Source organism: Ictalurus punctatus, chromosome 5 (assembly GCF_001660625.3).
Source record: "Ictalurus punctatus breed USDA103 chromosome 5, Coco_2.0, whole genome shotgun sequence".
NCBI classification, from domain to species: Eukaryota; Metazoa; Chordata; class Actinopteri; order Siluriformes; family Ictaluridae; genus Ictalurus; species Ictalurus punctatus.
In genome coordinates this window covers 25,051,005-25,077,062 of record NC_030420.2, presented here as the reverse complement: position 1 = coordinate 25,077,062, position 26,058 = coordinate 25,051,005, and the positions used below count along the sequence as shown (strand labels likewise).

The following is a 26,058-nucleotide window of genomic DNA, read 5'->3' as shown; positions in this document are numbered from 1 at the left end:
CTGTAGGAGTGGGAGTCAAGTGCTTTACCACTGCTATCGATGTGACAGATGATTCTCTAATGCGTGGATGCGACCACATGCTTCTAACAAGAAGATTGATACCCCCCTTCCTACTATCTCTCTCTCCCTGAAGCATTCATCCATTTTTCAACTAGTTACATTAAAACAACTACAACAAAGAAACATGGAAAACAAGTGAATTACTAGCAATTAAAAGCTAACCGGAGTGTGGCCGGTAATTAGGTCCGGCTGCTTGAAGTGCTGCAGTGTATTGACTTTCCTGGCTGCTGGTTATTTATGGCTGTTTGCTGTTCAGCTGTACATGGCTGCTGGAATAGAGCTAATAAATAAGTAGTATTTGCTTTGCCCTTGAATTAGTATATGCAATCGCTGTATTGTCTTTTATTAATAAATGTCTTACATTCTTACATAGTTTAGGTCAGCATCCATGGCGAACTGGTCTTAAAAGGAAATCTTATAGGACCAGGAAATATTGATTATGATTATATAAGATTTTTTTTAGATTACCATTTGCACCAAATACAATAACTGAACGGTAATAAAAAATCTGCTTACCCTTACCTCAGCTGCATTTCCTTGCTCATGACCATTTTTACCTCCCTGTGAGTCAGTAACATTCAGCACAATGACATACTATGCACTAAACAGTCCCTCCAGGATTTTGCACAGAAACTGATGTAAAATTAAGCAAATATTCAGAGGAACTTGTAGTTTTTCAAAATTACTACAGATTGTCCGGATTGTACAGATTTGGGCCAAGACATGTCATGTGGAGCCATCACAATTTGCATTCAGCCAAAGCCCTCTTTGATTCACTTGTGTCAAATAAGAGTACAGCTTAAAGGTCTCGTTTACCAAGAAACATCACTGCGAAAGACAATTTTGTGCAACTGCAATTTCGCCAAGTCAAGTAGTCCAATTCAAAAAGCATGGAAAAAACACCATCAATTTTGAAAAAAGCAGCAGCAATATCAAGCATTTTTGGCTGAAACAATCACAAACAAACAAACAAACAAACAAACAAACAAACCAAAACTCTTGTTGAATCTGACTCTTGTTGAATTTAAGTTTGATTCAAGTTATAATAATGAGTTTTCAATATTGATAATCTGCTTATCTGTTTCTGTCTCGGGGCCTTAATTTAACTACAAAAGTGAAAACATTTTCAAATCTATTCCCATTAAGTTAAGCAAACATTACTGTTAGAAAACATGTTTGATTTATCTAGCAAGCTACATGGCAAGTTCCCTCTGGCCATGCAAACTGGGCTAGCTAGCTAACTAAGTACAGAATTGTATGTCATAACATCGGAGCTCAGCTCTGGTTAGTGTTGTTCATTGTTATAAAACTACTTATAGTACCTGCGAAACTTTGTGAATATTTCATTGTGATATAATTTAGTCCTACCATATCACATGTGGACTGGGCATGATGATTCACTCATTACACTTAGGCACCATGCTTTATTTCACTGTCCTGAGTGGCATTTTGGCTTTTGGACCAGCTATTGATCATAGAGTGTATTGATCACTGAGTGTGTGGAAGGTGATGATGTCCTGTAGTTTAACAACTCCAGACAGTGTGAAGGAGAGGTTGATTATAGAGGTGATGGATAGGGGCATGTGTAGAGTTGTGTATATGGCAGCTCTCCCTGTCTCTTTCTTTCTCTCTTTTTCTTTCCCCCTTCTTCTTGACTCTCTCTATCCACCCTGAAACCCCCCCCGCCACTCCCTCCCGTTTATAACATAGTTGCAAAAGACACATATATACCATAAATTTTCTTTTTCTTAAAATCAGAAAAGCTTAGTCTTGGCATATCCTCTCCTAGCACAGTGACATGGTGAGTTTTAGCAGTAGACATTCTCTCTGTGTCTCACTTTTTGGGGCAGTCACACAGCAGAATTTAAAGTCATTTTCTGAAGTCACCATGAAATATATTGGTTTGACATATATACAAATGATCAGATTGAATTCATTCTGATTCACATTTCTTTAATTTCTGCCGCCTTGTTTGTTTAATTTTCAGCCGTCTCTGTGTGAAATCTCTTACTGTCCCCACAGGGACGTTATATACTGAGATAATTAGGACAATAAATCTACATAATTTTATACATTCTCACAACAGCCTATTGAAATTGTGCAAACTCACATGTCTCTTGTTCTTCTGTCTTTTTATCACCTTCTCTATCTCTCTGAGAATTTCCATCTTGCTTTCTTGTTATCTTTACTGTCTCCTGTTTCATTTTTTTTATGTCTTTCTAAATGCCTTCTCTCTCTCCCTTTTCTTTCCTATATCCATCTGACTCTCTTTCACTGTCTTCCTATTGCTTTCTATCTTTCTACATCTGTCACTCTTACTCTACAGGATTATTACATATCTTTGTATATCTTTGTGAAATCTGAGTGTCTGTGAATTTTTTCTCCTCTGTGGCGTTATTTTAAAAAGAGCCTGACTGTCACAGCACTGGGCCTTCAGCCAGCCAGGAGACATGAGCCTGTTATCGAGTGTGCTCGTTGTAGGTGCTCTCCTTGCCAAATGGAATAAAATATCCCAACCTCTTCCTAAAGCAGTCAGTTGGTCAGGTCTGACAAACGACCTGTCTTCCTATATGATCAGCTTACCTAAAAAGTCACGTGTGTTCTCATTCCAGTCGCCTTCTCTTTAGATGACATTCACTGAACGTGATGGCTCATCTCTGTTCACATTCCTATAGAATTAAATTCCAGATTAATTTTTTATTAGGAAACAAAAGTACACTTGCACCATTCTCATGCTGAAGAGTAAAATAATCTCTCACTGAATTGCAGTATTGATTTTTATCTGAACCGGAGCTGTGTGTTGTCCTCCAAACTGACATTTAAAACATTACCCTTTCTGTTACATGTCAAACTTTTGACTCCATTCAAGTCAAAGCAAACAGCTATGTGTCATATTTATACTAATACCACAGGGCACAATCGCACACACATTCACTCACTACAGGCAATTTGGAAATGCCAATTGGCCTTGTAGGGAAAAATGAGCTTTTCCTTTTGTTAGATTGAGCTCAAAACGGGGGAAATGTGCAAACTTATTATTTCAACAGCTGATCAACTATTCGTCCACTGATGAGTTGAACTTAATGTAACTTAAGTCTGGCTAGGATATTAATCCTGTGGCCACAGGTAATAATATCCTGATGTTAAACATGAATTATGAGCACAATAACAAGATCGGACAACTTAAGGCAATAAATCCTAAATATAGATAAGAGACACTTGCTATTAAAATCAGACAAGACTTTATTAAACTATTCCAATACACAGTAACGACGACTGAAGTTTCCATTTCCACCTCCATTATGGAGAACACAAACTGGGACTCGACTTGTGAGTTGGATTATAGAAAGACTTGCGCAGCATCGGCCTCATTCTCACTTCCCAGTGACCACCATGATTCAGTTCTGAGTGAAGACGACTGAAGATGGCCCCCGGGTGCAGTGATTCATACACCCATTCAAACACTATGGACACTTTGGAAATGCCAATCCACCTACCATGCATGGAGGAAACTGGAGTACCTGGAGGAAACCCCCGCAGCATGGGGAGAACATGCAAACTCCGTGCACACACAGGGCCACGGTGGGAATCAAACCCCCAACCCTGGAGGTGTGAGGCGAACGTGCACACGCACACACACGCACCTATACAAACAAAGGGGGTGAAAGTAGCTTTGACAGAGAATTAATGGCTCCCTAGTTTTAACACTGTACGCTGTTCTTAGACCTTGACCTGAACAAACCATCAACAATTAATTTTATTTTTGCTCTGTTTTGGAAGGGCTCTATTAAATACACCAGCTTCGACTGAGACCTGGAGGTGCTTACTTGATTTCTGATGGGGAATTCCCTCTGTACGTTGTTGTGCAGAAGGGATTCCAGTTGGTGGGGATTCTTCAGAGGTCTGTTTGCTTTTGAGCGGCGTCTAGGAAGACCAATCGGAATGGTGAACGGAGTAGAGTCTCGTAGGCAGCTTGCCTGTGGAGCTTGGTAGCGGCCCTTCTGGTTCTTTCCCGACTAGACTTAGGAAGCTTGGCAGGAACTGGTTCACACAGATGTTATGTACTCTTACAAATGTTAGTTGAAAAGAGAATTCCTTAAGATGTTGATTGGAGTACTTCTGCAGATGTTGGTTGAAGACGACTTTGCGGCTGTTGTTAGTTGATGAGGACTCCCCGAAGATGTTGATTGAGGAGAACTCTCTGAAAGTGTTGGTTTAAAAGAACTCATTGTTTCCATGGTGTCCAAGGGTTTTAACTTTTCCAAGCTGGGCAGAACCCAAAAAGTTTTGCTCCAATCAGCGTGAAGTTGGGGCGGGGTGTAGCTACATTCTCCGCCCATGACTTTACTCAGTCCATTGTATTTGTGGTCACATAATTTCATACCTTTTCTTTTCTTCGTTTTATAGAGGCTGGATCAAACTTTTAGTCCCAACTGTTGGTACTTATACCTAACAACATTCTACTCGATTTTCCTTATTAAGGAAATCACTCAAGGAACACACACATACCAAATAAGACATATGTTGGTAGCTGTTAACACATTACTAATAATTAATCACACACCTATATCCATAATCAATTATATTAAGGATGTTAAACAATCAAATGACTAAATGCAACTTTGTGGTTACAATCATGATAATTAGGGTAACATATAGAAGAAAATAGGCAACTTCAGTTATTGTTATTGTATTATTCTTGCAGTCCTTGGTCTTTTAAGGCCATTTATATGACAACATTTTCACCTAAAAATGGAACACTTTTTATGCGTTTTGGCTGTTCATTTACATGACAATGGCGTTTTGCAGCCTGACAACGTAAACCTTTGAAAACAGGTTTCAAAGTGCAAGTTTTTGTCTCCTTATAAATATACAAAAACGAGAATCTGTGAAAATGATGGCATCATAAGCATGTGTATTATGCGTTCAGTCTATAGGCATGCGCACGAGTACTTCAAAACAACACGTGAGACATTCAAAACTACAATAGAGGACTACAAGACTGTGCTGGTACTGCTCATGATTTTGAGTTTATTGACGCTTCTTCAGTGTAGATTAGATACACTTCTTCAAAGTGTAGATTTACCGCATCACTACTACGACCAGCGGAGACGCATTTGTTACATATGCTGAATTATTAACCCACATCTACACCGACAAAGGGTATTCAAAATGTTATAATTATCTTTGTAATTGTCTGTTTTGGAGTATATTTGTATCCTTTTATTGCTAATACAGTATAGAAAGCAGACTGACTGCCATTGCCCCGCTATTTGATTTGTATTTACCGATTTTGTTCCATTTTGGTACATTGATGGTCAATTTTTAGTACTTAAAGATGCACTATTTTTCAGTATTTACAAATGAACACACTTTGATAAAATAATTCTGACCTAGAGCACAAGCAAAACTTAAAAGATGGGGTTGAAGACAGAAAAATTCATTTCCACAATGAAAAAATCTTTATACACATTTAATGTACATTAAATTATATTATATTAGGTATGTCAGCATTTATTAACCAAGAAAAATAAACCAAATCCATGCTTGACAAGCGTGAGTTTTCACAATTCCTTATGACCATAAATAATTTTTCAAGTCTAACTGTCGAGATGCTAAGTAACTGGGGACAGAACTTTTTTTTTTTTACTCCACGTAGATCATAAACCATTGAAATCATTTGAGAAATGTTATTGTAAGCACGTTATTGTGCTTTTTATTCAGAAAAACCACGGCTCCACCATTTACTTGTATTTGTATATAGGAAGTCTTGCCCAGATCAATACGGTGGACATGTTGACATGAATGCTTATGTGTGCAGGCGCATGGTGTTTCTCTAGAAAGTGACATCGCCAACTACTGTCCTGGCATGCATAATACAGCGTTTTTAGTCGTTTTCACGGATCCGTGTGAATGGGGATCGTTTTGACAACGCTGTCAGCTGTACGCGAAACTTATCGAAAATGCAAAGCAAAAACTTTTCCGTTTTTAGTACATCATTGTCGTATAAATGTACCCTTAGAATATATGAGGTGCCTAATGTGGTTGGTGTGACCAGTGTGATAAAGACTGTGATCTGAGAGAACAAAAGGGGCTTGCCTGTGTTGATTGTCCTTGGAGCCTGATTGGGTGAGTCACCCCCCTTTTCCCTAAGTTATCAGCTGAGGGACAGGGCTTTCATCTTGTAGGCCAGCAACCATGTCTCTGCCAGAGGTCTAGATCAGTGAGTTTAAGAGAGGTTTGCTAATCAGTAAGGGATCATCCATTGTTCACAGGACAGTGAGAACCCAGCAATCTTCCATGAGCTGTAATTGGCTTGGTGCCCTAAAGTCTGCACACATGGGCTCATGATTTATGGCTTATGTGATGGGTGATCTTATGCTTATCTTATGCTTACGATCTTGTGCACTGAGGTCCTACAGCCTACAATGCATGTCTTTGGAATGGGGTAGGAAACTGGTATAAGATGAAAGTCCTGTCCCTCAGCTGATAACTTGGGAAAAGGGGGGTGACTCACCCAAACAGGCCCCAAAGACAATCAACACCGTACCTCAAGGAAAGTAACTACTTGGTCAGGGTTGCAGTAGAACCAACTCAGTTTGACAGAAAATGTAGGTACAACTGGAAAAAAAAAAAACATACTTGCACATATAGGTTAAAAAAGAACTCCACATTTAATAATAATAATGATAATGAGTCTTTATTGGTCACATATACATTAGAGCACAGTGAAATTCTTTTCTTTGCATACCCCAGCATGTTAGGAAACTGGGGTCAGAGCGCAGGGTCAGCCATGATACAGCGCCCCTGGAGCAGAGAGGGTTAAGGGCCTCGCTCAAGGGCCCAACAGTGGCAGCTTGGCAGTGCTGGGGCTTAAACCCCCGACCTTCCGATCAGTAACCCAGAGCCTTAAACGCTAAGCCACTACTGCCCCATTTCTATTTAAATAGAATGATTTATATCCAAACATACATATATACAATCACAGAGACAGACAGAAAGACAGACAGACAGACATTTGTCCAAATATATATTTCCTTAAATGCAGTGTGGAGTCCAATTGAGTTGGGATGTCAGCTATTCCTGTTGGGGAGTTTTATTGTTTTTCTCATTTCTGCCTGTTTGTGGAAGAAGTTAGTCTCAATGTGAAGAAAACTTACTCTGTGTGTGTGTGTGTGTGTGTGTGTGTGTGTGTGTGTGCATGTGTTTCAGAATGCGGGAGCGGGATGTACAGAGTGTGTGTGCGTGGCTGCTGCTGCTCACCCTGGCCCTGCTGTCTCTCTGGGGGCGTCTGGCTCTGGCTTCCTCACACCGCAACCATATAGGTGAGTTAAAGTTCAGTTTGGGTACTAGCTTCATTCAGTGCTATCATTTACATTCATTTTATATATTTTTTTTAGCAAGTAAGCCTGGACACTAGAATTTGACATGAATGAAGTATAAAAAGTGTCTAAACTCTGGTTGTAAGCATATGCATTCATAACTTTTTTTTTTACTGACTGTTCATGTAGTCTAGTAATACTGGACCCAGCAAGATAATTAGCTGCTTTGCTAGTAGAATGCTAATGCCATGGTCAGGCATGCTGTATTTTGGGAATGCCATTTCTGTCAGTGATTTAAATGTGTCTGCAGTAATCAGACTATATGGACTCGATAAGGCAGTGCATGGTAGAGTATTATTTGGTTTTGGGTAAGTTCTTAAATGGAAGGTAATGAGCTAGTGAAGGATTTGAAATAATTTTACAAACCTTTGTAGAAAGATTAGCTTATTTGGTGATAATGTTCTGGGGTCTTTATCATCCATTACCTTGTCAATTTTGCAATTACATGGCTAGTGCCTCAATAATTACTCCTTCACTATGTGTTAATGCCTATCTTATTATATGCTAAATGTGACATTTTAACTGGGGCACAATTGTGGGCTGTATGGAATTGGATTTTTGTAAATATTGTTGTATATACAGTATTCTGTGTGTGTATGTCTGTGTGTGTATGTCTGTGTGTGTGTGTGTGTGTGTGTGTGTGTGTGTGTGTGTGTGTGTGTGTGTGTGTGTGTGCAAATTTACAAGGGAGAAGGAAAAAGAGAGAGGGATGTTTATTTCATTCATTAATCATGAGATCATTTCCGTCTGTGTATGTTATGTGTGTGTGGTGCTCCTTTCTCAGATGACTGATTATGATTGGAGGAGCTTCAAGCCAATCAGAGTGGATCAGAGATAAGGGAACAGCTAATCAGCTAAACAGATGTGCATGTATCTACACAGTATAAATTCATCATAATTAGTGTGGGTCATTGTTTATGAGTGAATCATTCACATGTAACTGATGAACTCAAGAAACAAAGTGGTGAAAGAGAGGGTAAGGGAGAGAGGTGAGAATAAGACAAGCAGAGAAAAACTAGCAGCGGAAGAGAGAAGGACTAAAAAAGGCTCATCTAGATGAAACTAGGAGATCTCATCCAGATGAAACTGCAAATATAAAGCATTGGGCTGAGGTGAGGATGGAGGGCAGAGAAATGAGTCTGTCAAGAGTTTTGAACACGGAAGAGTAATGGCTGACTTCCAGTATTGTGTCCTGAGCCCCCTGCCCTGTGAGTTTGTGTGTGTGTGTCTTGAATAGATGATGTCCTGTGCCCTTATGTCCTGTAATGTATGAGGCCTTCCTTTGACGTGTCCCAAATACACCCATCCAAATACTAGACTCAGTATATAGTCAATGGCACACAATCAATAGTAAGACAAAAGTGTCTTAGGTCACATTGGTCTAAAGCCCAGTAGATCATGGTATGTGTCAGACCTTAACCATTTCTCACCTCACTGTCCTTGCGTCCTTAGGCATCCTCCTGCTTCCCCTTTTAACTCACTCTCTCTACCTCCAACTCACTGAAGTAAACATAGTTTCATGCCCACAGGCTATTTACACAAAACGTATCTTGCCACTAAGTGTTCTCCTATGTGGCACTAAAAGTTCTTAACTAAGAGTTTCTCCTTAAAAGCTATTCACAAAGCTTTTGTGAAGACCTTTTAGTAAAGAATTCCTAAGTTAACACTTTACTGCGTGGCTACCATATGGCAACAATTAATTAAATTTTTTGATAGCCAATAATACCAAACTACTATTTTCCTATGTAACTGGAAAAGGGGGGCTTTAACTTTGACATAACAAAAAAATGCCATGTCACATGACCAGGAAGTGTCACATGACACTTCTTTTTCTGGAATCATATGGCATGGTGAAGGTCATCAATCGAGGGCTCTCAAAATTTGATTGTTCAATGTTTAGGCAAAACTACTTAAGGGAAAAATTTAAACACTATCTGAGATGTTAATTAATTATTATTTTTTTTCATTTAAACAGGTGCATTCATGAATTGAAACATAGCAAAAAAGAAACTAGGTTTCTCCAGTAGTATGTTTATATTTTTCACTTCCGAGTTAAGAAGAACGGTTATAATTTCAGACATTTTCCAATCGCACCTTATTTTCAAAATATTCAAAAGTTTCAAGAGAAAGTATTAAAAAGACACTTCACCTAAAACGTGTTTGGATCTAATGTTTGTATGTATTTTGAGTGAGTAAATCCAATCCACATATTTTTAACAACTGTAATTCCTTTCTAAAAGGTATAACTTTTACTAGGTGGCAAAAAACATTCTGCAGCTTGTAGTCTGCAAAATGCAGTAATTGGAATTGGAATCTTGTACATTTTATATTATTTTTGACTATATGATAATTTCCACCATTGCACATTGTTGCCACACCGCAACAATTTACCAACTACTCTCTCTAAAAAAAAACTTCAAATGTTTTTTACAAATATATTTTTATTATTTGAACTAATATAAGTAAAACCATTTTTTTTAATGCAAAAATAAAAATTTATTCAGTAGTGGGTTGAGAAAAGGCGAGGGTTCACCTCATGGCGTAGTTAGTCCACCTAATTGCATGTTTTTAAGAGGCGTGAGGAGACCCACACAAACATGGGTAGAACATATGAAATTCCACACTGCCAATAACCTGAACTCAGGATTGAACCAGAAACAAAATCCCAATGCATGATATCATTAAAAAACAAAACAAACACAAAATTATTGATAATTTTACACATGAAAACAAATCATCTTGACATGGAAAATATATTTCCGATCAATTTCGCACATATAAATATAGTTTAAATGTGTCTTTAAGGTATTAATAACGGGATATTTTATTGTTGCAAAATGCAAATAGTGTTATCGTTCTTTCAGCTGTCAATCAAATGAAATGGGCACCTACAGTAGTTTATGGCTATGGACCCTGGTTCAGTTCATTACTGATGAGAACACAATGCTTTTTTATTTTTATTTTACAAAGGCACCAAAACTTATGTGAAAGCGACTATGCGCTTGTGTCTCTAATAACATTTGGTTTTACACAGACTGTGGAATCTGTCACTACCCCCCTGCATGGTTTGTTCCATTTGCAACAGTAATTGCACAGAGAATGATTTACAAGACTCTGTATTAACATGGAGAAATAAGACCACCTCTCCCTGTAGAACAAAATGTAGACTATTTATATTTTGAGCACATGTACCTCCATGCATATGCATTTGTTATATTTTACATGGATTAAATACATTTGGAGGAATATTCCATCTTAATGAACAATAGAAATAGCTCCATAAGTGGGTGTAGAAATATCCCTAGAAAGCGCTGAACTGATATCAATGATTATTTGAATTAACTGGTAATTAACAAGGATATTATTCAATCTTTTTCAATAATAAAAAATGCACTCATATGACCTAGAGGAAAAACATCCTTGAATGAGAACCAATAAGAAGTGTTCATGAAAGAAAGTGCAATGTGAAATCAAGCAGAATAAAAGAAAAAAGATACAATGTCACAAAAAAAATGTAATCTCTGGTACAGACTTTAGCGAACTAGGTGTGAAAACTCTAATGTCACACACTGCTAAGGAGATGGTTTGTTTGTAAAAGCATGATTTTTTTTTTGTCTAAACAAAGACATGATTAAAATAGGAGATGGTACCATTTCACAATATACTGTGTATGAACTACTGCCTACAGCCTACTGCCTACGTATTTCTGCTGAAACCTCAGCGGCTACATGAACTTCCGATACAGTATTATCTGATAGCAAACTGTGGTAGTAGTAAACGTTCTGTCATATTTGGATTAACTAATGTTCACAACTAATTATATATATATATATATATATATATATATATATATATATATATATATATATATATATATATATATATATATATATGCATAGCAGGGATATTCTGTGTGTAATAGCGTGATGTTGACGTGCCTATGGGAACTCTTCTCTATCAGCATGCAATCAGACCAAGTTAACAGAGTCTTACTGGAGCTGAAAATCTTAATAGAAATTATTACTTTAACAAATTTGATAGTAAGAACATTGATATGAATAAAGCTGCGTGCACATACCTGAAATGTTTTTTTTAACACCCTTATTCAGTTATGTTAGCTTATGGCTGAAATAAGCTTATGGCTGAAAATTTTTACAGAGTTTTCAGTGACCAAAATGTCACCAGTTGACTAAAATCCTGAGTTTTCTTTGAATAATATAATACTGAAATTCCCAGACCTTTACTCAACTAAAACTAAACTAACAAAAACAGGCTAATCTTGACTAAATATGATAAAACTTTGACACATAAGATTTGACACAGGACTAAGACTAAATAAAAAAATAACTGACAAAATGAAACACGTAAAGAAGTGGATTCACAATATCTGGTGTGAGACATCACTCCTAATACAAGAGTCGTCACTTTAAGTGTGATGATTTGATAGAGCCATCAACTCCCACAGGACACTGACTACTGAAAAAGGGTCCGTGCTAAAGATAAAGTTCCCGAAGGTAATGTCACATTCTCAACTATCTTTTATACGTAACATAATGTTTTAAAGAGTTTATTTTTTGTCTGCTTTAAGTGAGTATGTACATGTTCAGGGTTTGGCAAAGCAGCTCAGTATAGTAAATAATAGCAGGCTGATATTAGAAAACACAATAAATATTAAATATTATGCATAATATTAAAAACAGAATATCTAAAAATAAAAAAGCTTAACTAGATCGAAAATTAAACGTATGAGTCTGAACTAGAGATGCAATTTTTCCCGCTATGGGCCATTGGCCGATAGTTTAGAAACATCCGAAGATCTGGGCCGATTATATCCTGTCAATCAGAAGAGGGCGGGAAACACATCGATTTCATGCTGTGTGTAAAGATGATGTCTCTTGTGCGGAATGATGACAAAACTGCAGTTTGTAATCTCTGTAAGCTCTGCACCGCTAAAATTTTACCCCGGACGCTGCAGCAATGAAGCGGGAGTTCCAGCGTCAAATCGAAAAAGTTTTTGCCAAGCTGCTCAAGCTGAATTAAAGGGCCAGTACACCATTGAAAGATTTAAATGAAGATGAGTTGACAAAAAAGGTACATATTGCACAGAAAAATACATTTGTAGAGTAGTATATTTCATATCCAGTTAATATTAATATATAAAAAAGTTGATATTATATATTACCAGTTTGTTGTTCAGTGATGAAGTAGAAATGCTTTTGTTTGTGGTGAGTGAATGTGAGACTAACAGGAGGCTTTTTAGATTTCAGTCAATGTTAATATGAATTAATAACATTCAATAAGTTAAGAAATCTTCAGAATTTAGTTCATGTGTTAATGTTAATTAGAGTAATGTGTTTTCTGTTTGTGAGACCAGTTACTGTGAAACAACTTGTTGAAATGGAGAGAATAAGGTTTTTATTTGCATTTCTTTCAGAATTGTGGAATTAATTATTATTAATTTAAAAGAAGGCATAAAAGGCAGAACTATCGGTATCGGCCGATATCAATCTGAATAATCGGTATTGGCTGAGAAATTTTGCGTTGGTGCATCTCTAGTATGAACGGTCACTAACGAAGCTAGCTTGTTAGCTTGAGACCCTCAATGTTGTTGATATAACTTGAAACATACAATTTAAAGCCCTTCTCCTTCTTTACAAGAAGGAATGACATATTTCAACCTCACAATGCATTTGACATAGCTCACATTCAGCCATGGAAGCATGGCTTGCAAGCAGTGAGTGTAAAAAGCCATGCTGACAGCATTCATTGAAACAGTAGGCAAAAAGCGCTTCTGATGCAGCACCAGACGTTGCAGTGGCCACTGAGACTAAGGTCATACTCACACTAGGACCGGTTGCCTTGTACCATGCCCAAGCATGATTGTCCCCCGTCCACACATTGCACTCAATGCTCAGGCCTGGCCACGCTTATGTCATTGCAATGATCATTTTTTGTTTTGAAGAAAACGGGAAGAAAAGCGCTCTCGCACAGTGCAATGGAGTCCATAATTGTAACTTTGCTTACTTTGTGGCTTATTTGGAGTCATTTGGGGTGCAGTGACACATGGCCCGCTTACATTCCTAATAGAGTTATCACTAATGTAGCACAGCAATTTTCACTTAACTGTATCAGAAAATTTTTACAGAGGCAGCTGACATTGAGGGATGAATTTACAGCTTTCTTTCACCGACTACAATTCCCGTTCATCAAAAAGGTGAGAACCAGACCCATTATAAACCCAAATATTCTGTTAATTGTAACAGTCGCATCACTGATGTCATGTTTCGGTTTTCGTGCTTGGACACAGTTAGCAATCACACTACATGCGTACCGTGTCTTAGTCCAACTGAAACGTGCCACAGCCCACCTCTTCAAGCAGGCATGGGCATGGCTCAGCGTACCATACAGAGTGATCACTCTAGTCAAACGAACTTGACTTTGGGGGTCAAATGTGCTTGGGCATAGTACAGTTTGCCTAGTGTGAGTACACCCTATATTTAGCCAGTCATTTAGCATTTAGCCAGTCATAGTGACACTAGCCAATCGTGGGCATCTGTTAGCTCATGTATGCAGAAGACCTTCCAGCACTTTCCTCTAATGTGGCATAGCATAAGCAGGAGAAATGATGAGTTGGCTGCCATAATAATAATAACAACAATAATAATAACCTGGGACTGTGTCAGCAATGTCGGGGGGCCATACTGGTGTCTGAGCAAAGAAATAGCCCAGCTATGTAACTGATCATATTGTGTGTGTGTGTGTGTGTGTGTGTGTGTGTGTGTGTGTGTGTGTGTGTGTGTGTGTATGTGTATGTTAAACATCCCCATAACAGATACTATAGAGAGAAATTCTTATCCTTTGTGGGAAGAAATGATCCTTAAATAACCCATTGAGAACATATAAGTGTCTGTGTGTGTGTGTATGTGTGTGTGTGTGACTAGGCATTAGGTTTGTGAAGTCTCTCCATATGGCCCAAGAGAGAAAGACAGGATGGAAATTAAAAATGTGACATTTTCATGTGTGCTGCTATCCCACACTGCTCTGCTCCATCTGTGGCATAAAACATGTAGGTCACATTCAGCATGCAATTATTACAGAACGTGCTTCAATAACACACACACACACACACACACACACACACACACACACACACACACACACACACACACACACATAACCATTTATTAATCTTCAACAGCGCTTTTATCTTTATTGTTCTTTACACACACACACACACACACACACACACACACACACACACACACACACACAGTATACACAGTACAAACACAGACACACAGACCCACAGACATTCTCTAAATCAAACACTTAAAAAAACAAACATTTGGCATAATTAAACACCTTGCTGTTCAAGTTGTATTATTCAGGTTAATAAGTTTGTGAGTTTTCATCCTCCAATATTTTTCAGTCTCAATTCTGTCAACTTCGTATGGTGCACTTTTTTCCCCCTGATCTGACATGCTTGGCTTGCACCAGCTCTTATATGGTTTGGAAATTATTTTATGTGTTGATTCAGGTGTTTTTAGTCAGTGAAAACAGAATTTGCATTACTGTACTGTACATTACTGTATATCAAGGCAAAAGACAGATGTGACTGCTGCTTAAAAATGAGCATTTAAAAAAAATAATTTTATTTATTTATTTTTTCCATTTTTATTATTTATTTTTTCCAGAATAAAATGACTGCAGCCTGCTCTCCTATTTCTAATTGGTTCATACTTATGAATTTTACCAATTTTCCTAAATGAAGCAGTGCTAGGTGAAATTAACCACTACCAGATTATGTTTTATTTGTGTTTTTTTATTATTATTTTAATTTTATTATTAATATTATTTTTTTTCACCCATTGTGTGTTTTTACATTAAAGAGAACTGACTTTTTGTTAGTCTTTGTTTTGTCAGATACTTTAAATACTGCTTATTTAGAGTAAATATTCACTAGACTTGACTAATATTAACTAATATTCGTATGTGTAATTTATTTGCCTGTGTATAGTATGATAACACATTGAAAATATCCAAATAATAGTGCATTACAGTGACATTAGCCTTTAAATGTAATGAACTGCACATCTGATAGGACCATTTAGCTATCAGTACAGACAATAATCAATGTGTATTGTGTTGTACTAGTCTAATAACCATGTACACTGTGTATCTTTATATATCATTGAACAACTTGAGCATGTAAGAAGTTAAACCTCATATTAACTAGTTATAGTCTAACAATTGACATGTAAATATATTAGTCCCACTTATATTGATTTATCAGTTATAATTCCATTTACACAGATAAAGGACTAATTATGTTGACTATCCAGACCTATTTAACATTGTTAATTGTTTTAATGGCAAAGACTGATGTTTGGTTATCAAAAGAATTCACTCGACTAATAGGGTAGAGAATAAGGAGAACCCGTGAAGTCTAATTAGTTCTGCATTCTTTGTAAATACTGGCTTAATTAGCAAGTGAAAGCAAAGTAATATTTTATATTCGCTAATATTTTGGGTCTATTTGCTACAATGTTTACTACAGTGTTATTACTATGTTATACCTATGCCATAACTGTTTCGAATTGTGTTGTAGGATGAATAATTATATCCATTGGCCATATCAGATACTTCAACTGTACACTCACTGTTTATTACACGTGTACATGAAATCATGTGGCAGCAGGTCAAGAATTTCAGTTAATGTTCAGATCAAACATCAGAGTGGGCGGAAAATGTGATCTCAGTAACTGTTGCATGGTTGTTGGTGCTAGACAGGTTGGTTTGAGTATTTCAGAAACTTGGAGACGGTAACTGAAATAAAGTGATGTCCCTTTCCACTGTCCCTTTCCACAAATTAAAAATGCAAAATGGAAGCTTACTGTACATCAACATCAACACTATTTGAATTTTTATTCGGAGGGATCACATGTCAGCTCCTGAAATAGCTTACCTTTCTGTCGCAGCAGCTGCTGTTGCCTGTTTTCCTCTTCGTCTGACTAATGAAGCATTTCAGTCTACATTGCTGAGCTTTTCATTATAAAGACAAAAAACAACAACAAAAAACCTAAACCATTTACATTCTAGCATTCAGACATAGCATTTTGGCTCAAGGAGAGGAATTTTATAGCTTACAGCCGAGAAATTTATTATGGCCATCTGTTCATGAGTTTGACTCGCTTATAACTTTCCATGCACCTTAAATAGAGATGGGAAGTTGTTGATTACACTTAAGGGAAAATATTCTGGTCAGTTCTATCATATAAGAACGAAAGAGGACACAAAAACACATGCAGTGCTAAATCTGATATCACTGTATCTGCTATTATATTATTAATTATATGATTATGGTGAAGTCTCCTATTAAGGACAACACCATTGACTGCCATTGCAATCATTATACCCTTGTGTTGCAATAAGTATCAATACTACCATCAAAACTGTTAAGCCGATGTGTGGTATTCAGTGTTGACCCATGCTGCAAGACCTGAGAGAAACCGGCAATGCAGATAATTTAGATGTAGATAGGAATGAGAGATCACTCAAGTCGCTGACACTTGACAAGCTGTTGGATGACAACAGAGAAATTAGGAATAGATGAGGAGAAGTAAAATAGCAGGCAGAGAAGTAAAGATGCTATCTCTTTCCGATCAGAGTTACAGTCATCTTCCAGATTGGATAGTCATCAAAATGTCACTTTTTATCCTGAGTTATTTATTCAGGCTGCCTGTGCTATTATTCGCTGCTCTGGCACTGGGTTGTAGGAGTAAAAAAAACAGGGCCACGGGATATTTGTTTGAGAGTTGAGTGTTTGGAATCAAAGCTGGGAGAGAGCTGGAGAGATATATGCTTCGGAGAGTGAAATCCTGACCTCTGCGTTATTGGAAAAGGCCTGAAACCTCTCGCCAGACGTTCAGACTCTGACATTCATATGTTCTTTCCTCACCTCTGGATGTTTGTTAGTCTGAGCCTGACATTTAAAAACATAGCATGTAGGCTCCAACTCGTCTGTGCCCTTAGCTAATGCATGGAAACACTCTTTGCCATATTTTTTTGTAATTTGTGTATTTTTAGCCCCATAGAGACCCCCTGGGGGAGGTTTTAGTTTTTTGGAACTAGAGCGAACTGAGTTTTTTTTTTTTTTTTATTTTTATTTTTTTTTTTTCCCCCGTTAGAAATATTTAATGAACAGGGTTTTAAGCGCTATAGCTTTATATATATATATATATATATATATATATATATATATATATATATATATATATATATATATATATATATATATATATCTCAGCTCCTCTGTGACTCCATCTTTAATGGATGTTCTGCTCTTCACTGGACTAATATCTTGCAATTAATGGTGGCAATGACATTAGAGAAAGAAGGCACTAGCAAAACAATGATTCAAAGTGCTGGTTTTCGTAAGTGCAGATTTCCCTCTTTCTGAATGAATGAATCTTTACATTTTGTGCTGATCAGTGAGCACATGCACAGTGATATTCATATGATTATCTCTTTCCTGCTAAAAGATTTATAATCTCATCCCTACTTTTCATGGGGACGTATGCTTTGACTCAGTACAGTGTAAGAGATTACTGGATTACAGAACGCTGTTAACCTGGATCCTACACTTCCAGCTGGCTGCAGATTACAGCTCGACCGAAGAAGCTTCTGCCGCTTTGCTGCTGGCAAGTAATGGAAAACAGACACACAAAAAAGGGATAATAATGGTGAAAAGTGAAACTAAACATGCCAGGGGTAACGTGTGACAAAATTATGCTTAAGCCGGGTCTTTTTTTACTATATATTCATGTTTTAATTTTAAATGAAAAAGTAATGATACCCAAATGCAAATCATTTTCCTTTTGCCTAATCCATCATTAGTATTAAATAGTTACACTCAGCATAGGGAAAAATAGGGAGGGAGACAGAATCATAGAGAACATACGGCTTTATTTTCTTCATCCTCCCTTTTTCATTATTTTCACTGTAATATTTGAGAGAACAGCTGGGGAGGAAGTGATGTCAATAAGAGCATTGTTCTGTCCATCTGTTGTAGGCTTGGTGTTATGACATGTTCTGGCCGCAGGATGTCTAGAAACACCATTTCTCTGAAAGCAGTCCTGTGACTGCTCGCATCCAGATGGATCCTGAAGGCTGACGTTGCCTCAGACGAGGAAAAAAAATCTGCTTATTGGAAAGCGCAAACAAAAACAATAACTGCTCACCGCCTGCTGCACATGCAAAACCAGTATCTCAGCAAAAATCACACTCTCACATATGCCTACAAACAAACACACTACTTATTTTTAAAACTTTTCACCTTCAGCTTTCTTCAGGCATTGGACACACAAGTCCTATAGGTTTCCACCGTTCAGTTTAACAGGGTTTTAAGACCCAGTCATTCAAGGTACGTTGCATAGACTTTGTGATCCCATGTCTTATTCTCCACATGTACACCAAATCCTGTCTCACTGTTAGAGTTCAATCACATTAATTTTAGTTTGGTAGATAAATAATTGAACTTCTTCAACCCAATCTCAACCCAATCCCCCCCCCCCCCCCCCCCTAAAAAAAAAACAAAAAAACATTCAGTACTCCATATATGATCAACATCAATGTTCTGTCACAAACCTCCTCAAAATCATGGATAGGCGACATGACCTTAGTACTTTCCGCATTTTGTACATGCTTCCAAATATACCTGAATTCATGAATACTGTAATGATCAGTTGGGTTTTCACATTTCTGATTGGCTGGACATTGAGAAGGATTCTGAGAATTGAAGTAGGTGCCAAGGCACGAACATTATAGGCTGCCGGTTTCAAAAAATCCATGATCATTACTAATACTTAGTATTTTACAGTGTCTTGTTTTACTCTGTTTTGTAAAGCATCTTAACATGATTGCGATGAAAATGCAAAAAAGGTACAAATTTAAGAGCGGCTAAAATGTAAATATGTGCCATGTTACCATGTGACATGGACGCCCAATTGTCTTTAACCAACACCAAGAACAGGAGCAGGAACAATTTGCCTTATTTCATGAGCCTTCAATGTCAAACCAGTTTAATTACAAATAAAGAGGACTATTTTCAGTAAGGGTAAAAATGAAATAAATCAATTTATACCATGGTACTGTTACATTCTCGATTCTGATTGATCAGAAGGTGTTGAAAGTTTTGTAATTTTCTATTACAACAGTGCTGACAATAGACTGTAATTCAGATCACACATTTATATTAATGAGCTTCTTCTAATACAATATCATTTCTATAGTAACATCTCATTCACAGAGAAAAAAAATTATTATAATTGACACAGTGAAGCTTTCTGTAAGGACATGATTATTTAACATTTCTGGAAGGAGACCCAGCTGTTAGCACTTTGTAACAGTCAGTAAGTTTTCCACCACAGGAAAGTAACATGCCAGGCTACATTTTGTTGTATTATTAAACTTCTTGTGAGAGGAGGAAGAGATTCTGGTGGGGTAATGACTGCGGTGACTCACAAGTGATAACAGGAACTAACTTATGAGAAGGCAGCCTAGGCATCTTTCTTCTGGTGTTTTTCAGAGTCAGTTGAAAGGTCTCTTTAGTGTCCTAAGTTATTGTAACTGTGACCTTATAATTGCCTACCACCTGTAAACTGTTCATGTCTTAAGGACTGATCCACAGGTGTATGTGCAATAATTGTTTATGGTTCATTGAACAAGCATGATAAATATTGTTTAAATCCTTTTCAATAAAGATCTGTAAAGCTTATTTGAATTTTACAAAATGATCTTTAAAATACAGTCTCCTGAATAAGGGACGCTTCTTTTTTGCTGAGTATATAAGGAATTACAAAGTGTCACGTCTTATGTTAATAAAGTAAACTGTAATTGTTGTCAAATTGCTGTTGTTTAAGAGGAATTCTGGAGTTGCTGTGCATTGGGCTGCATCACACCGTCCTTTTGTTGATTGTTTTCCAATCATGTATTACAACATGCCAAGTTGTGATTTATTCATTACTTATTACATATTGATCTTATTCAAATAGCTTTGTGGAGATGTGGTCATGGTTCAATTACACTGGGGCAAAATGGAATTTGACCTACAGAGCGGTGTAGTGAAAGCTTGATGTATGTGTGTTTGTGACAGATATTATGATGTTCACCATATATAGGGTGCAAATAGCAGGTGAACGTTTTTTTTTTTTTATTGTTGTTGTTTTTTCCATTAGACTTGAACTTTCCATTGTCTTATTCTACTTTACCAGTTATGTATTTTGCTATAAAAACACATACATGACATTCCATGTAACTTACTGGTTTGTTGATGCAAGAATGGTTCAGAATGCCTAGCAAGAGTGTGAGTATGGAAGTTCACACTTAATTTTAGCTGTTATTTCTAATGACCCGAGTGTCTAAAATAATATTCCAGCAACTAATAATAAAATATCCACTCGTAGGACAGACTGTGGTTTCTGTAGTACCCAAGCCTCTGTAAGCAGGAGAAAAGACAATGAGGACCACAAGCGTCTAACCAATCAAGAAAAGCGGCATCTCTACTTGCCTGTCAATCATGTTGCTTATTAATCCAGAAGCTTTCACTCTTCCACTGGTGTTTAGACATCCTAGACTAGGTATGTGTTTTGGGGGTGTGATTTAGGAGGATGGGGTTCTACATTTTACAGCAGGCTTCAGTTAACCTCCAGCAAAATCACTGACTATACCTATAATATGTGTTATATTATTGACATCCCTGTTAAAATGGTAACAAATGAAATGCACTCAGGGGAAATCATGAGAAAAGCCATCACTGTTAGTTTTTGCTTCTATATATAATCTTATCTTCTAATACGTGTTTACAGAAACAAGCTTGTGTGAATTCATATGAATCTTGAGAGTGTGTTGTTTATAGTGCATTCTACAGGCATTCTCAATTCAGTCACTAGGGATCTCCAGCCAATCAACCTTTTTCATCTACAAATTTTCATCAAATTCTAAACGCATTTGAGCCAGTTAAAGCTCGAGAAGTCTGTTTACTCTTGAAAAACTGGGACTCAAGAAAAACATGACCCTAAGGACTGGATTGAGATCCTTTGTTTCACTTAAAGGGCTCTTCCAACAGATGGTGCGTTATATTGTGGCAAATTAACCATAATCCCATATTTTCTTGCTGCCTGAACAGTAACGTTATATTTAGACCACTTTCTTGTCCAGGAGCCATAGAAGATACAGAGCTAGGACATCCTAATAATGTCTCTGGTTGGAATCCTTCCAGACGGTTTTCTACCAGACAATTTGGAACACCAGTTCTCAGTAGTGGTGTAGACACTGACTGCAAAAGTTTTTTTCTTTGGTAATCTGTGGAACAACACTGTTCAATAACTCATAGAAAAGTTTGCAGGGACTAAGCAGGAACAGTTGATTAGTACTATATTAAAGCCTAAGTGACTACTATGAACTGTCAATTAATTAGTGATGTAATCCATAATTATCAATGCATTATACAGATAAAGCATCTAAACAAATCCAAATAAAGCCACAAATTCAGTAGATATACAAATAAAGTCACAAACCTTTCCACTAGATTTTGGAGCAAGACCATTAGTGATGTCAGGCACTTATGTTGGGCAAGCAGGCCTGGTGTGCAGTCAGCATTCCCATTCATCCCAAAAGTGTTCAGTGGGGTTGAGGTCAGGGCTCTGTGTAGGCCACTCAAGTTGATCCACACCAACCTTTGTGGAGTTTGCATTGTGCACAGGGGCATTGTAATGCTGGAAGAGGTTTGAGCCTGTTACTTCCAGTGAAGGAAAATTTTAATGCTACAGCATACGAAGAAAATTGTATGCTCCCAACTTTGTGACAATAGTTTGGGGACATATGGGTGCAATGGTAAGATGTCCACATAATTTTGGACATATATTGTTGAACCAACTAAATTTATTAAAGAATACAACAGGCAGATGCAAACAAAAATAGTAGTTGAGACCAGTTATTAATATTAACTTGAGTGATGTAGCTGAGGTTGAGGAACTGTCAGAGCCAGAATTCACAGACGGTGCTTGGGTTGTACTGGCATTTCTACATCTGGGTGCTTTACAGTGTTTCAGGGGAACTATGTGTTGGGGCTCATATCAAAAATCCAATTTATGCTACATCCACTCTAAATACACATACAGATATGGATAGTATCATTAAGGTGCATCCATGTAATGTATACTAGGTAATTTCTCAGTAAGCAAGTTGGTTATAAAAGACTAGCTTTAACAATTCCTGTAGTGTTGCACGCACCTGAGAATTTGTTCCTGCTTATTCCCTGTATAATTACCTATGAGTTATTGAACAGTATTGAAAAGTATTACCCTTTCTTTTTCTACCTGTACCTTTCCTGGTAGGTCCAAGAAGCAACATATAAGGAATAAAACACAATAGTCCATGATGTAATAGGAAAATAATCCATAATGTGAATTGGATTGTTTTCCAATAACATTCCGAAATGTTTTATTACGCTCAGTCACACCCATTTGGTAGGGGAGGGAAGGTGGGTGGGGGGGTTGCGAATCCCTCCTCTGCCCTGTGTGCACTGAGCTTGCATGTTCTCCCATGCTTCAGGGGTTTACTCTGGTTAATCCAGTTTCCTCCCCCACTAGATAGACATGCTTTGTAGGCTGACTGGGATTTCCAAATTGTCATAGTGTTTGAATGTGTGTGCAATTGTGGTGTGTCCCATCTGGGGTGTCCCCCACCTTGTGCCCTGAGTTCCCTGGGATAGGCTCCAGGCTCCCCTGCGACCCTGTGGTAGAAGATAAACGGTATAGAAAATGGATGGATGGTTACATTTAATGGTGTTCACATCGAGACAAGTTAGTTCCTGTTACTACTGGATAACAATCATTATAAAAACCGTAAACACTTGTTCCCTCTCCAGCCTCTCTTTTTTCTCTTTCTTGTAGTTAATAAGACAGAAAAAGCCTGTTGTGTTATTGAGAAACCAGAAAGCACAAAGTCCTGAAGACTCTCCCGTGGTGGAAAACATAATAGAATATAATGGTTCTGGTTTGATTTTTTTTTCCCCCAGTTGATTTTCTTGTCAGTGATATGTAGCTTTATTTTACATTCCTTAACTGTGATCCATGTTCACATCTTGGGCCAAATCCCAAAGTCTGTTCACTGTTGTGAACTACACAAGGTGTAACATAACGGCATCTGACAAAGCTTGCAGTTAATATTATGTATATATTTGCTCAAAATAAGCATGTAGTAAGAGTAAAGATATGGCACCCTTGGCTCTGTTGGCCACCATTAAAACAAACTCTGTTCTTAATCGCCAGAGTATTCCTCCTACGTTCATGTGTAACATTATACAATGAAAAACCAAAACAGGCACAAAGATTGAATAATACAAGGTTTGGATGTGTTACTTTTCCATAGTGGATCATGCTGTCTTGTGGAAAAGAGTTCATTTTACAATATAAATGCGTTTATTTGGTTTTACTGAATTGGGGGCACCACTAGGGGGCTTGTGTGTCCATTTATCAGTTTAATATTCATGGACATAATGCTGATAAATGGACATCATTTGGCTTCTTGAATCTATTACCTTAAAGATCAAAGAGGCGGAACATAAAGAGCAATAACTCTAATATGAGCAAGATAGAGAGAGACAGTGAGTTTGAGTCATTCCGTCATATAGAGAGAGGGCGAGGCATGAAAGAGAAGGTGAGAGCAAGAGTAATTTGATGTCGTGCAGGTTCACAATGTTTAAGATGTGCGGCTCTCATAGTAATCTGCGCTGATGAATACGATTAGTGCTCACAAGCTTGCCTAAATGGACTTTAGTAAAAGGCCAGGCCAGCCCACCAATTAAAAGGCTTTATAAATTAGTCATCCGTTTACATGTTAATGGGCCGTGCTATATTAGCAGCATGCACTGAGAACAGCAGCTGGAGGAGGGTTTGGATCAGCTTCAGTAACTCACTGCTATAACTCAGAAACACACAACACACACTGATGGTATTTCCTAGATAGAGTTGTCACGATTGCGATGGCAGACTTGTATCTTGTAGTTTTCGGGGTTTTTTGCATGTATGTGAAAGATGGTAAACTGTGGATGCAAAAAAGAGCTTCCCTAGACTGCCGGGGGGATTTTAGGCCGTGACATTTTCTCTGCTGCACTCTCATTTCTGCCATCTTTCTTCATAAAAAGCAGGAATGGAAAAAACTGGGCCAGTGGTTGACAGGTTGAGGTTGGGCACAGATGCGCAACACACACACACACACACACACACATACTCTCAAAGAGAAATGTAAAATGGCATCCTTGCAGCAGACCTTTGTGTCTGTATGATTGTGCACCAAAGACACCAAAAATGAAAGATAACACTGGAGACTCCTGATTTGGAATGACAACATGGCATTAAAGGAAACCTCCACCTTGCAACATTAAGTATAGCTACTGTATATTGAAATATTTGTGATGTGTTTACTGACGCAAATTTGTTGCTTGGTGCTGTATTTTCATTATTCCTGTGAGTGCTTATGTGTCATGATGATGTCACAAGGGGACATTGCTAGTGCAGTTACAATGATTCTTAATAGAAGAAAGATTTTCACACTCACATATAAGAGATTTTATTTTAGGACGATTTTAAATTTCAGCAATGTCATATTAATGAAAAATCCAATGTAGAAGTAGTGGAGACAGCAAATGTTGGACCCAAAGTTCCAGAATGCAATGCAGCTAATGTATAGTGCAGAGTTACAGCAAAGACTCAGCTCGGCTAGTTTGTGATCGATGGCGAGCATGATGATCTTGACGGCCATATTAGCATAAAATCAGAAGCTTTGGAAGTGGATCTGTTTGCGCAGAGTGTACAGATAAGGAGGTGAGACAGCTGGACAAAGTAAAGGACTAAATCGCTGTTGTGTCACTCTATTCCAAATGGCGCCACTATCAATAGACAGTCGAATGTCCTTGTGGGTAATGTAGGACTCCATTAGCCAAAGTGAATGCTAATGAAAGACAGTGAAACTAAAAAAGTGAGCACAGAATTTCATCATAAAATAAACATTTGAATATTACATATCGATTATAAATATTGATATGCACGTCACTCAGGATGCATCTTTCATTTATAAGCAGAGTTGCAGAAATGAGAGCACTACCCAAACTCAATGATTCCAATATATTTAGAGACATAAAAAGAGTCCTTGTGTCTCACACTAGTTTTCTCACTTCTTTGATTAAGCCATGCTGTTTATGCAAGAGAATATTCACGTAATGGTCCATTCTCCCTACACACACACACACACACACACACGCACACACTCACACACACACACACACACACACAAAGGGAAAGAAAAAGCACCTTGTAAAAAACTAAAATGTGCTGGTTTTCCCGGCAACATCCTGATCCCATTGACACACAGCAACCTGACTCCAAAGAAAAGCACATCAATTCCTTAGATCATGTTTTTTTTTGTTGTTTTTTTTAAAAAAGAATTTATATAGTTACACACATATTCCTGCATGAAGGACAAACTGTTCTAGTACCTATTGTATATTCTTCAAATTAGACCGAAAATAGATAGAGATGAGTGAACACTGATGAAA

The 26,058-nt window shown here is 37.5% G+C and overlaps 1 protein-coding gene across 1 annotated transcript in view; it reads left to right on the top strand.

The window, feature by feature from the left end:
- Nucleotides 1-26,058, top strand: part of tafa3b (TAFA chemokine like family member 3b) — a 170,373-nt gene that overhangs the window by 111,170 nt on the left and 33,145 nt on the right. The window contains exon 4 of the mRNA XM_017467230.3: nucleotides 7,273-7,385. Coding sequence (XP_017322719.1) covers nucleotides 7,274-7,385 — 112 coding nt within the window. The 5' untranslated portion in view covers nucleotide 7,273. The remainder of the gene's footprint in view (nucleotides 1-7,272; nucleotides 7,386-26,058) is intronic.